The sequence below is a fragment of the Triplophysa dalaica genome, chromosome 4, assembly GCF_015846415.1.
Source record: "Triplophysa dalaica isolate WHDGS20190420 chromosome 4, ASM1584641v1, whole genome shotgun sequence".
Lineage (NCBI taxonomy): Eukaryota > Metazoa > Chordata > Actinopteri > Cypriniformes > Nemacheilidae > Triplophysa > Triplophysa dalaica.
This window is the reverse complement of record NC_079545.1, coordinates 24,283,436-24,296,603: the sequence shown is the minus strand read 5'-3', so window position 1 is coordinate 24,296,603 and position 13,168 is coordinate 24,283,436. Positions and strand designations below refer to the sequence as shown.

General features: G+C 36.9%; 1 protein-coding gene across 3 annotated transcripts; it reads left to right on the top strand.

Moving 5' to 3' along the window:
* The first annotated feature begins 5,820 nt into the window (after window positions 1–5,820).
* LOC130419507 (uncharacterized) lies at window positions 5,821–13,168 on the top strand. 3 transcript variants are annotated; one of them, XM_056746312.1, is made up of 16 exons: window positions 5,821–7,036; window positions 7,227–7,341; window positions 7,776–7,841; window positions 8,199–8,588; window positions 8,709–8,810; window positions 9,316–9,413; window positions 9,511–9,689; window positions 10,478–10,571; window positions 10,671–11,018; window positions 11,119–11,236; window positions 11,332–11,423; window positions 11,510–11,627; window positions 11,726–11,830; window positions 12,325–12,495; window positions 12,577–12,744; window positions 12,830–13,168. In XM_056746312.1, the coding sequence occupies exons 1-13, from the start codon at window positions 6,590–6,592 to the stop codon at window positions 11,761–11,763; spliced, it is 2,205 nt and encodes a 734-aa protein (XP_056602290.1). In that variant the 5' UTR covers window positions 5,821–6,589; the 3' UTR covers window positions 11,764–11,830; window positions 12,325–12,495; window positions 12,577–12,744; window positions 12,830–13,168. The 3 variants fall into 3 exon arrangements, with proteins under 3 accessions (XP_056602290.1, XP_056602288.1, XP_056602289.1); XM_056746310.1 differs by having other exon boundaries at window positions 9,181–9,413; XM_056746311.1 differs by lacking the exon at window positions 7,776–7,841 and having other exon boundaries at window positions 9,181–9,413.

Sequence of the window (13,168 nt, the reverse complement as noted above, 5' to 3'; positions counted from 1 at the left end):
AGAGACGTTTCTCTTGATATTAAGTGACATGTCTGAAGTAATCTCAGCGCTGCACAGGAAATAAAACTCTTCAACCTCTCTTGGGGAGGTGGGACGGCCCCTGTCAATGATGTATCCTAGTGCTGTTACAAGCTAGCGCTCACAATGTAAAGTGTCAGTGACAGATTCAAAGGCAAATGGGCCTGAATAATTGATCGGGTGGGGGCTATCCATAGCGGTAGCGCAGTGGCTCGCTAATGACGGCAAGTGCATCAATTTTACAAGAACAATTAGCAACAGGAGTAATTACACTTATCACCGTTTTATAAAATCACCTCCCCTGCACACCCCCACGTTCTCGTCATGCAAAGTAGTTTAATCAGGGGAGTCAGGCTTAAAATGGATGTAGAGGCTTTCATCAGAATGGAATTCAGTGAAGGGGATCGCTTGCAAATTATGGTTACACTGCGTCAAGCTTTTATTTTCATGGTTGGATTTATTAACAACGCGTAAGTCTTTCCACATTACTTATCATATAATCAACAATTACTCCAATCCACCTTCGGCCTACCGGCTGGTTTCACTCATTTGTATCATATAGAAGTATGTAGTAGGCCTACACTTGAAAAAAAATGTTGGCTCAACTTAATAAAATAAGTTACATGTTAACTCAAATTTTTAAGGCAACCAGGTAACTTTTTAAGTTGTAAAAAAATAATTTTCTACTGTGTATGTTTAGTTGTAGTTTATATTTAACATGACTGTGAGATGATATGCAGAATTTCTAATAAATCCACTTCGGTCTAGATCCCCATGAGCAACGGTCATCTTACATTTTAATTTTGTCACATAATATTGCCTGCATATCCACAAATAACAACTTCATCACCAGAATGGTCAACCAAGTGACACAATGGATCTCTCGAAAAGTTTCAGTGTCGCGTTCTGTGTTTATGAGCCCTTACGATGCTAAGAGAGGAAATCAAGACCTCTACCGCAGTCAGATTGGACACTGGAAAGTGGTCAAAGGCAGCAATTTGCATCTATCATCTACAATTTACAACCAGTCCATCACATCTGGTGTTTGCCCAGCCAATGGCCACGGCTAAAAGAGTCCAGAAATGAACTATTAGCTCGCTCCTCCTCAGCTCATGCGAATGACTGGATATTTAAACGATTCAGAAATATCGCCACAAACAAAGAATTGAACTTGGCATCACATAAATTGTGTTAATTTGTGTACACTGACTTTGGTTTACTGTGGTGACACACATTAAGTGAAGGTTAAAATGTAGAGAGTGTGCGTTAAGTCGGTTCAACTGATGTTTAATAGTTGGGTTGAGAATTCGTGCTATCACAGTAATGATATGCATTCGTAAATATTGCCTGTGGGATATATTTATTTACTGTAAGCATTTCATTTAGCTTTCTACTGCACGTCTTTGTGTTTGTCTTGTTTTTTAAACACCTTACCTGTCATTCACCACTGTTAAACGAAACTTGAGCAAAAGAGTGAACAATAAAAAATGTTAGAAATGATGGATAATTCAACAGTTAATTTTTTTCAGTTAAAGGTCCGGGGTATAAAGTTTAGCGGCATCTAGCGGTAAGGTCATGTATTGCAACCAACGACTCACTCCACCCCTCCCTTTCCAAGCACTATGGTGGCTGACACAGAACTAAGATGTCGTCACATATTCGCTTCTTTGCTGAAGGTGATAACGTATTTACGAAACACGCTCTGAGCAGTTTGTCCATTTAGGGCTACTGTAGAAACAACATGGTGAATTCCATGCAAGGGCCGTATGTAGATAAAAATAGCTCATTCCAAGGCAATGAAAACATAACGATTCATTATCTAAGGTCTTTATGCAGTTCTAGAGATAGTCATGTGTTGAATAGCATTTTTGTCAATGGATCCTTTAAGTGCTAAACAATCACAATTCACACATACAGTTAAAATTGTTTAAGATAAAAAAAGATGCTATACAAGATTCTCATTTGGTGGGTCAAAGTTAGGTCAGCTGTGCACAGGAAAGGAGCACAAGTCCACTACACAATATTTTCCACATTTCTTTTGCCGTGCACTGAAGTGGCGAAGAAAAGCAACACCACAAACTGCCAGTAAGAAAACAGTACAAATAAGTGATTGCTTGGATGATTAAAATGTTTTACAATTTCAAATTCAATATACAAGTAAATAAATGATATATCAACATTGGTCTGCTGCTGCAGAAAAGAGCATTTGGTTGTCAAACGTTATAATAAAATCACTCAAGTAAGCGTTGCATCTCAACTGTCGGGCCGGGAATGTCAATGTGCAAGACAGCTTTTATAAGCGATTCGGCACTTCTCAGAATAAAGCCACCTGGTCAGGGTTTCATTCTCAGCTGGACACTCAACTGACTGCCTGATGCAATTCGCTGAAAGGAATCTTTAAAGTAAATAGTTAGTCAGTGGTAATGTTCCTGTTGTTGATAAATAAGTTGTAAAATACGTGTTTGGGGAAAATATGCATGGTCATTTATTCTGGTGAATCTAGTCTGCGTATTTTATGCCACAGTGTTAGATTCCCAGTGGTCTCTTTGTTCAATGCATCACAGTAAAAACTGTAAGAAGAACATGCCGTTAACTCAATTAGACGTTGTTCCAGTTGGACTATTCACAGACTCACTGTCATTCAGATTGTGGGAAAACATCGGGCTGAGGAGAACATATCATTCAGCAAGTGCCATTCTTTCCAACTTTGTTTCAAACTTCTAGCCTATCTCTCCTCATGTTCACCGCTAAGTTCTTCATCCAGGACAATTAGCATGATGTTTCACAGAGCAGTGACTTGTTCCTCCTCGTTCCATCTCAGCGCAGCATTTCTAGGCCACATCTTTAACCCCATTGTCATAGGCTGACAACTTAACATTTAGCTTCCCTGACATGTCCAGTTAGCTACAAGCAGGGAGTTTACCTGACACAGGGTGGCATTGCTAATCACTCTCCACTTCAGCCCGTTCTCCGCTCCTCCATGCCCTTTATCGTTTTTCTCATCCCCACACATCTTATTTGAGAGAATTAGGAAGGAATCAATCATTTGTCACGTCTACGTGTTGTTGCGGGCCTCTCCGCACGGATTTCTGTCTCCAGGCTAACAGGGAATGGGGAGGATCATTGAGCGTGTGGAAGAATCCAAAGTGACGCAGGTTGAAGCTCTGGTACTTTCTTTGACAGACTCCCATTTTCCCTTGAGGCTTTTCTTCACCAACCTTCCTCTCTCTGATGTACTGCAATATTTCTTGAGCAGACTCAGAGGAGCTCTGTTAAGAGTGTGTTATGGAGAGAATTTACACTCTGATTGGACGGTGCAGCCAAACGTGTATGAAGCATGGCCACTCAACTCTGAGTTACATGGGCTGGTAGGTTCATATGAAATGATTGAGAAGATTCACAAGTTGTGGTGGCATTTGTCTGAGAAGTCAAAAATAGGGTATTCATTTGCTACTTTAAAGGCATGACTGTTATTGCATGAACTGCGGGGGCAGGACTAAATAGATGCTGCCTTTTTACAACATTGCTATATTAAATTAGATAATCTTCTGCTTGTCTCACCTAGAACCTTCCATTCATATCAGGTTAACTGTGTGACCTCGTCTTTGCGAGATGAAGTGAATAAATTACACTAGTTATCTGCACTTTTGTGCACTGTCATTGTCTTCATATTTTCCTTATTCATTGAACTAATAACTCTTTAATACTCATATTTTGATGATTTGATTGCATAAACATTTCTGTGTCTAATGTACACAGAACACTAATGCACACATCACAGATTGAAGTAAATAATCTGTTTTTTATCAGTCTTTTGTGAAATTTTTTGACTAATATAAAAAACAAAATTTCAAATCTTGTTTAAAATTTTCCTTCAACGTGAATTTAGTGTGTTTCATTCTAAAACTAATAAAGTGAAGGAGATTGGCATGTTCAGAGAGCCCGTCCTAAAAGGTTTATTTTATTTAAATAAAATATTATAAAATGTTATTTTATTTTATCCCTCTGCATATTAGCAATGTTCTCTCTTTACTCTGAGGATACAAATGCTCAAAGTGCTAGAACTCTTTAAAATAAATTAATTGTTTTATTTCAGTCAAAACACCAATATAATATTTTTCTGTGTTCCTGTCCCATATACTTATCAAAGAAATATGATTCTGTTATTACCATTATGAACTCAATATAATTCTTTAAAATAAGCTTAAAGAGATTCACATTCATCCTCTTTACAGGTTTTTGTTCATTTTATGAAAGGAATATGTTTCAGATTATAATGCATACTATTCCAAGAGCTCTTAATATTACAAGAGGGAATCACAGAGCAGAGAATAACATTTTAAAAACGAAGTGTGGGTGTAATACCAACTCCAGTCAGTAGAGGTCTTCATGAACTACTGCAGTCTGAGGAAAGCTCAAACAGCTTTGAGACTATCATGAAAGGCCCGGTGTGTATCTAGTTGGAAATCCTGAAAGAAGTGGTCTACCTCTTTTGTCTGAACACTTTGAGATGTTGTTATCAAACATACAGTATGTCAACACCAACAGCTCTGTTTAATAATCCTGTCAAAATTGATGCATTCCCCATTAAAAATAGGCTGGTTAATGAAATCTGCTTATGTGTTGGCCCACTATAAAATGTGGCAGTTGTTTCCCTAACTGTGTTCTTTATTCCTAGTTACTTTCCTGAAGATGTATAACTTCACCTCTGTTTCACTGAAATAAATACATCATTTGTTTCTCATTCATGAACTCTGTGGACACCAGAGGCCTATTGAACAAAGCCGGTTTTGGTTCATACCCGGGGAGGGGCGTCTAAGTGGGGGGAAAGGGTGGCTGAGTACATAGAGCCATGCCGTGTGAGGGGCCTTGAAGTTCCTGAAATTATATTTATATTTACTATTATTTTATAACTGTGCGCCTACACTGCGCGTCTGTGCAGCTCCTCTGTTCTCACAATTTTGAGAGGCTTCGGCAGACGTCTGTTATGCCTCACACAAGCACAGCACGCATGCAACGGCGAATTCCACGATAGGCTGTATGAGTGAAGTAGAATGGACTGAAAGCATTCTGTCATTACTCTGCCAGAGATCCGGGTTTACCGCTCCGGGTTTTCCATTTCCCACTCACAGTCTGTGTTCACTGACTCCGCTTACAGCAGATGATGGATTAACTCATTGACAGATAGATAAAGTACAAAACACTTTACAGCTAGTGCTTGATCCAATAAAAGTATTTGGGTAGTTTGGTCATAGCATTTGTGCGGGAAATGTATTGTTTTTGTTTCTGAAACATGTTTTCACTTTACCTTTTTGAAACCTAGAAAATTTAAAATTCAGTTGATTCGCTTGCATTGATATAGTTAGTAGTTGTCTTCTCAAACTTTTACTGCAAAAGTGTTCATTCCTGCCTTGTAAATGTGTTTTAATTCTTGAGATTTCTTTCATGATTTCTTTATCTTCAAGCTCCAGTGAAATGGAAAATTTAAATTAAAAAATGTTCTATAGTAAATAGCTTATCAATGTGGGTCATTTTCTTTTTAAAATTCATGTAACCTCATAATATTCAGTTATAATCTGAAAATCCACTTCCGCCCTGAAATGACTCTCCAACTCAGATTACATAAATTAGATGGCTTGGGCGGAGCATCTGTTGACCTCCCCCTTCAACTCTTAGTCTGCGGCCTGTTTCATTTAAAAATGCAAAAGCTGTTTTTATACATCCAATCAATTTTCCCGGCATTTCTATAAAGGATTTTTTTTGTCGTTATTGGTTACCCGTTTAGACAGCCTGGTCTCATAATCAAAACGTACAAACTCATACGTGAAGTGCAATTGTACAATTCGTTAATATTTGTACGCATGCAATGTTACTATTGCGTACCATTTGGACGCAAGGTATGCGCTTAAAACGTACATTATTTTACGCTCCCGTAACTTGAAATGCGTATCAACAGTTACGCATTCCACCCGTTGCAATTTAAGCGCGAATTTCAGGCAGTTATCAATTAATTTACTTATCTATCCGTCGGTATTTAAACTGACACTTTGTGGTGCCTTTATTTAAAAGAATTAACTTGACAGATCTTTCACTGCCATGTCAAATTTAAAAGTATTTTTGTGGGTTCCACACCGGACGCACAACGCCGCGTCGCCTCTTGAGCATCAGAACTGTAAGAAGGAGAACCTCCGCCAGACGCCGAAAATGGAAAACAAACTTCAGTAAAACTTCGTTGTGTGTACCATTATATAACCGATGTGTTCCAATTTTGAAACATGGCGTGATGCGCGCCCGGTGTGCGAAACGTATAAATCTTGAAATTTAAAATCCGGGATATTTTCTCCCTTTACAGGAAGGATAAATGTGATATGCAAGTCGCCATAAAATTATAAGAGAAACTTGATATGTAAAGTTAGACCTATAAGTTTTTTAACCGAATGTCCGCAGTTGCCCCCGGACAATTTATCGGCCGCACCCTGGGTGTTTATTAGATTGATATAGTGTGGTAATTTAGATTATACGTTATTTTCCCCAATCTCTGGACCATACTCCAACACAGTAGGTGGCGATAATGCACCTTTACGTTGGTGCCATCCGCCATAAAACCGAGGAGAAGAACTTAAATTACACATTTCTGTTAGTTTTCCTTCTCTGCCTCTATACTCTGGTCATTTACACTGTCTTTGCATTAACGTTGGTTATCATAACTATGACTTCTTGTGATAAAGATCAATTAGATGAACTGCTTAAAAAAGGCCAGGCAGTTACTGCAACGCTCAATCGTATTGACGATATAAATCAAATGGATGGCCTGATTAAAAAAGGGCAAACTGATGCTGCAAAGCTCAGCCAAGACTACTGCAGAACTGAGCTGGATGAACTTCTGAAACAAGGTCAAACGATTATTCAAAACCTCAGCCATGACGGTCCCAAAGTTCGACTGGACGAGGTCCTAAATCAAAGCAGAGAGCTTATTAAACAGCTGAACCAGAATGACCATATTGTCCATCCAGTTTCGGTAAAGTAATATATGATATTATGCAAATATAACTTTATTTAAATATTAATAAGACGTTATGTATCTAAGTGAATTGACAGAATTTTAAAAGATTAATATAAATTATTAAAATGTAATTTCTAATCTGCCAAACCTGTGTAACTGGTGATGACATGCACGGCTTTTGTAAAATTCTACTTTATTTCCAAAGGCAAAGAAAAATTCAAGAAAGTCCACTTATAAAGTAAGGTCAAGAAAGAGAGATAAACCCATGTTTGTGAATAAATCCAGACAAATCCCCAAGCCATCTATATCCACCCATCATGGTAAGTTCTACTGAGCTAACGGAAAATGTTATTTTAATGTGTCTTTCATTTCTTGAGAATGTAAGCATAAACTGTAGTATTTGACTGTTAGTAAAGTGACATCATGTAAGCTGGTTTACTGAATAATAAACTAAAACTGTGTTCAATGTGATTTTACCACAGGTAAGAGATTATCTAAATTAACAATGCAAAGCAGTGTGTATGTGGTAAAAGCCCTGTGGCTTTCTTTTATATTCAATACTTTATAGAATGAGTAGTTCTCCATTCATGCCCATTTTTTACAGTTTATGATATTTGCATTTGCCAAGCACATTGTTGCATTTAATAATAAACAAGAGTTTATTATGTTGCTTGACACTTATTTAGAATAATAACAATATAAATGTTTTTGAATGACATTTAAATTTGACTTTTATATGCTTTTCTCTTATCAGATTTAGAGGCTAATAAATCAAAGACAAAGCCAACAGTTCAGCAAGGATTTCGTCAGCAAGATCATGGTTAGTTTCAAATCATCTCATTAGTATTAAGTGTAAACCTACTGTTTGTTCTCTGATCATATAGGAGGTTTGGGTAAACTCCTTATGATAAGCTATATAATGTATAACATTTATTCAGTGTTTTGATTACTCACTCTGTCAGCCATGAACATTTTGCCTCTGTTCGGTGTTCTTTTGAAATAAGAAAATTAAATTTAAAGTATGATGACAATGACAACCTAATTTTTAAGTAAATAGTAATTTTAATATTTTATTAAAATGAGTAGTTAGTCCATTCTATCACCTATTGGAAGTCAAAAGTTATGTAGATTGTCATTTTTTTATCATCATGTTCATTGTGATGTTTGCATCTGACAGAAACCCTTCTGCATGAATTGCAAGACATGTTGTCAAGCATTGGTGATAACTTTCACTCGGAGAACACCTCAGCATCGTTAGATTGGGGAACGAGGGCCGTATATTCATCTGAAAAATGGAAGGAGGCTAGACCATCTTTAATAAGCAACATGCTTGCGACAGAGCACATCATACCCCATATTTGCCAAAAGTGCAAGGCAAATGAGGCAGTGTTTAAGTGCAGAGAATGTTTTCCAATGCAGTACATTTGTATGGAGTGCGACATTGTTGTGCACAGTACACATGTGTTTCACAACAGAAGCTCTATGATTGCTGGATTCCACATGGCAGTAGCTCCCACTACAGTGATGAAGCAGGACCCTGATGGGCGATACTTTCATCATCATGATTGTCTGTAAACTTTTAACATTTTAATTGTTTGAAATCTTTAAAGTTTTTATGTACAAGCCATATGCTTTTGAAATGCAGCAATCGTATTATAATTTTATTTTTTGTATTGTCTTATTTTAGCTCGACTTTTACCAATGGCGCTACCAGTTTCCATCTGCCAGTGTGGAGAGAAAAAGTACAGTGTTGGAAAAGGAAGGTCCATTACTGTTATCAACATGAAAGGTAAATGTCCAATTGATTATTAAAAATGAATAATTGATTATCACTATTTTTAGTAATAACACATTTGTTCAAAGACTTGAGTTGTTCTTTAAACAGATTATCAAAAATATAGCAAGTTTTATTGTTTAAGAATTGTTTGTTATGTTCTTGTTAAAAGAGTAACATTGACATTGTTAAGTAGGTGGGATAATCTAAAAATGAATTTAAGCATGTTTATATAAATTGCGTTTGAAATGGATTAAGGAAAGATAATGACTTATGGGACATGTTTCTGAACGTTTGTGACCGTCATGTAGACTTACTAAAGTTTAATCTTTTTAATATTTAATGCTCCTTTAATTCCATGAGCTGACAATAAATTACTTTCTAGGTCGCTATGATCTTTCAATACCCCGGCTTTACTGTGAAAGATGCCAAGAAAATTGGGTACCGGGTTTGAGAGAAGTTCAGGATACTGGCTACTGGCCTGGCACAATTAATTTCAGCACACTTTATGATTTTGAAGTATTCCTGTCCTTTGAGGATTTGAAAATGGCTGCCCCTGGATTGTCTCGTTTAGCATTCATTAGAATGCTTGACATGAAGACGGCACACTATGGCAGGGTAGGGATACTTGTCTGACCATACTTAACTTGTGATGAATGGCATACTCCATTCTTTGATTGAGTGTTATGTACATTTTATTCTTATTTTCAAATAGAGTGGAAATCTGTGTGGGGATGCTTTTTACAAGAGCTTTCTTGAGTGGTCTATCTGTCGATATGAAGTTGACAAGATCTGTGGCACACAACATTTCAAGTGTACTGCTTGCACCCCTCTCATGCTACCAGTTGCAGTCGATGGCAACCGCAAACTTCACCGCTTCAAAAAGGCTGGAAAGTAAGTCCTTTATTTATTTGTTTACGTTTTTTAAGCAAATATTTTATTGAGATATTTGGACTGATATATTTATTGATATATACTGGTGAAAAGTTCACCAGTTTATCTTTAAAAGGGTTTTAAAGGGGTCGTATGACATGGCTTAAGCGAATATTATCGTTTGTTTTAGATGTAATAAAATATGTATGTTTGATTTAAGGTTCAAAAACGCTGTATTTTCCACACAAGGTGCATGTTTGTATCTCCTCTTTGCCATATTTGGAACATCAGGTTCCAAAGCAATTGTACTGACATGTATGCCCACCTTACATGCGTATACATTTGGGCGGTCTAAGTCAAATGAGACCACCACCTGATGTAGATTTGTGGGTGTGTGGTTACACAAGGCATTTCAGGCAGGTCTGGGTGAGCATTCGCTTTAGATAGAATGAGTGCGTCTTTTGTTCTGACACTTGAATTTTTGCACTTGTACATGTCTAATATATGCATGGGCAATTTATAACACACCAAAGACAAAGAAAAACACATATTTCCGGTGAATCACTCCTTTACAACATTTTTGTCAAGTCGACCCCAAATATTTAAATGGTAGAGTACATGTGTCATTTCAAAACTATCAAATCACTATTTTAACCTTGGTGCAGCATGTTTTCCAGGTAGCAGAACAATTTTGCATACCCCATCATCAGTGCAACAATTCTTAAAGATTGCCCTGAAATTAGGAATTTAAATTTATATCCATTTAAAATAAATTGTTAAATATCTGTTCTGTCTAATCCTTTCATTAGTTCAAAGGAATCTGGCTACTTTGATGGAGTGTTCCTCTGCAAGGATGAAGATGTTTCCTTGTTTGTTGATGATATCCGCAAAAAAGTACCACATGTAAGTTTGCCTGCAAGTACTTATATGAAAACATCACGTTCTTTTATTTGTGTTATTTTATTTCCGGTGCCTGTTTTATTTGTCCTTTGTTTCATGCAGGCACCTGGGAAAGGTGTCTGTGGATCTGCAGAGTTTGCAGCTGCTAAAGAGTCTTCAAGAAAGAGCAGCAGTAGATTAGATGAGGAGGGAATTGAGGTGGCTGTCTGCAGGCATGGTGTTCTTTTGAGAGCACTGAATATGTTCAGAGGAGAGATATATGCATATCCATTGTATCTGCATAAGGAGCTTTGCACTGAAAATGTCACATTTTTCTGTGCTGACATAATGTGTAAATACTGGCCCTACTTGATCAAAGTGTGCAGGGTCTGCCCGGAACTAAGGAACCTTCTCCATCAAAAGCCATTCCTCTCAGTCATGCATGCTAAAGTACATGGAATAAAATGTGAGGTAAATAAAATTGTTGTATTGTCTCTTCTAACTTAAACTACAACTGTTCTTTTATCTGTAGAAAAAAACTGCATTTCCTAAACTAGTTCTACCCCAATAGATCAAATGGAGTGGTAGCTATCAAACTGGTGCTGCCTATACCATGGGAGAGGAAGTGGAGCAGGCAAATAGCTTTTTGTCAAGGATTGCTATAAGCACAAAGTTCATGTCTAAAGCCGGTGTGTATTTCCCAAAAAGTAGTTTCCAAAAAATGACAATACTGTTCTATTATAGCAGTGTGTGCATACCATTGTTGTTGTCTTGAAATTTAAAGGTCGTACAGACATGCTCACACTGCAGTGCATTGGGTGGAACAAAATCAAAGTCCAAAACATGTGCAAAACTCTTTGCACAAGACATAGGAAGGTAATGTATGTGTGTGTTGAGTGCAAAACATTGACTGATAATATTAAAAATTAAGCATTCTTGGCTAACTGGTTTAGAGTGTTTAGACTCGGCAGAATCTCGAAAAGGAGAAAGAAAGCCTTGAGGACATGAAAAGTGAACTGGCCGTGGATAATGAAGTCATTAAGCAGTGGGTCACAGAAGTGCAGGAGTGGGCCCACACTGGTATGTAGTTGCTTCAAAATGATATTGTTATATTACCTTGCAGTGTGCTGTTCAGAATACTATTAATTACTCTTGTTTGCATTTGAATATCATAACAGCAACATCTGGGGACAACGATGTTCCTGTCGAACCATAAATGAACACGATTGAGGAGATGGCTGTCAGCATCAAACAACGACGTCATCATCTTTACAAACACACCGGTGAGTGTTTGCATGTAAATTAATTGATTCTGTTTTTGCTTGCATTACCGGTTAAAGGTTTTTCAATAGATGAGTGAAACGTTTTGCTTTATATTTTCAGAATCATTGCTTAAAAGGTTATGCTTAAATGTCTTGAGTTGGTAATAAAAAGAGTTAATATTTTTTTAATATTTTATTTTATTTACAATACTCAAGTATTCATTACAATATTGTTTAAAAGGCATTTAAGGGAATAAACCCTAAGTTGCTTGATAAAATACCAAGAGAATGTTTCTGCAAATTCTATACAAGAGGTGACTACACTGAAGATGATATAAATAAAGTAAAAAAATTTATGAATAGATAATCAAGTTTAAAAAAAGGTTTGATGAGCTTACTATGTTTAGTAAAATGTGGAAAAATATGAGTGAGTAATTATTCTTAAACGTTTTATCAGTTGTGTATATATAAATAGTAATGTTGTATAAAATGCCTAAAAAATTAAATTGTTTCAGCCACAAACAAAGGGAGAAACAAGATAAGAAGAAAAATCGATTTGGAGAAAAAAAAGCTGGCTACTGCAATTGAACAGCATAATGCTCTTGTTGACCCTTTGTTGAAGATTGTGTCCATTGAAGATGTTCTCGAAACGGATTATGTTTTTCCATGGCAGGTGTCAAGGCAAGGTACATGGTACACTACAGGATATTTATTAACATGTAAGTATAATGGTTTGTTATGATATGTTTTTTCTTTGCACAATTTAGACTCTGTCAATCTCTTAACAAAGAAGAAGGTTTTTGACAAGGTCATGCTAATTCAGCGACTGGAGGAGGAACAGGTCATTCTTGTCCAAGATGCAAAACAACACTGGCTTTCTATGCAAAGTCGGCAGGACAAGATGACCAGTTTGCTTGACACAATCAACGCTGGTGGTACGTGCGTAACATTGTTATTTATTTTAAATGTGTTATAATACATTATTGAATCTCATAACGCTTGACTTTCAAATTGCTTTAGGAAACCCTTGGAATCTTTCAGAAGAGGGGATTCAAGGGCTTCACTGTATGTTGCAGAGACGACTAGACCAGCTTACAGCTCACCGGGACACTCTAAAAAAGAGCTATCAAATGATAGACAACATGACAACTTGCAGTACTGTGGAAGATGAATACGTAAGCTGTCTGGAAGACCATCTTTCCAGCAGTACTGATCAGAGCTCTGATGAAGATGATACATCTGTTTATTAGCAATGTGTGTTAACATTGTGTGTGTGGGTGTGAGCATGTGCGTTCATCTATGTTTGTTAGTTTGAGGCATGAGAAAAAATAAATATTAAATAGATATTTAACAATTCTA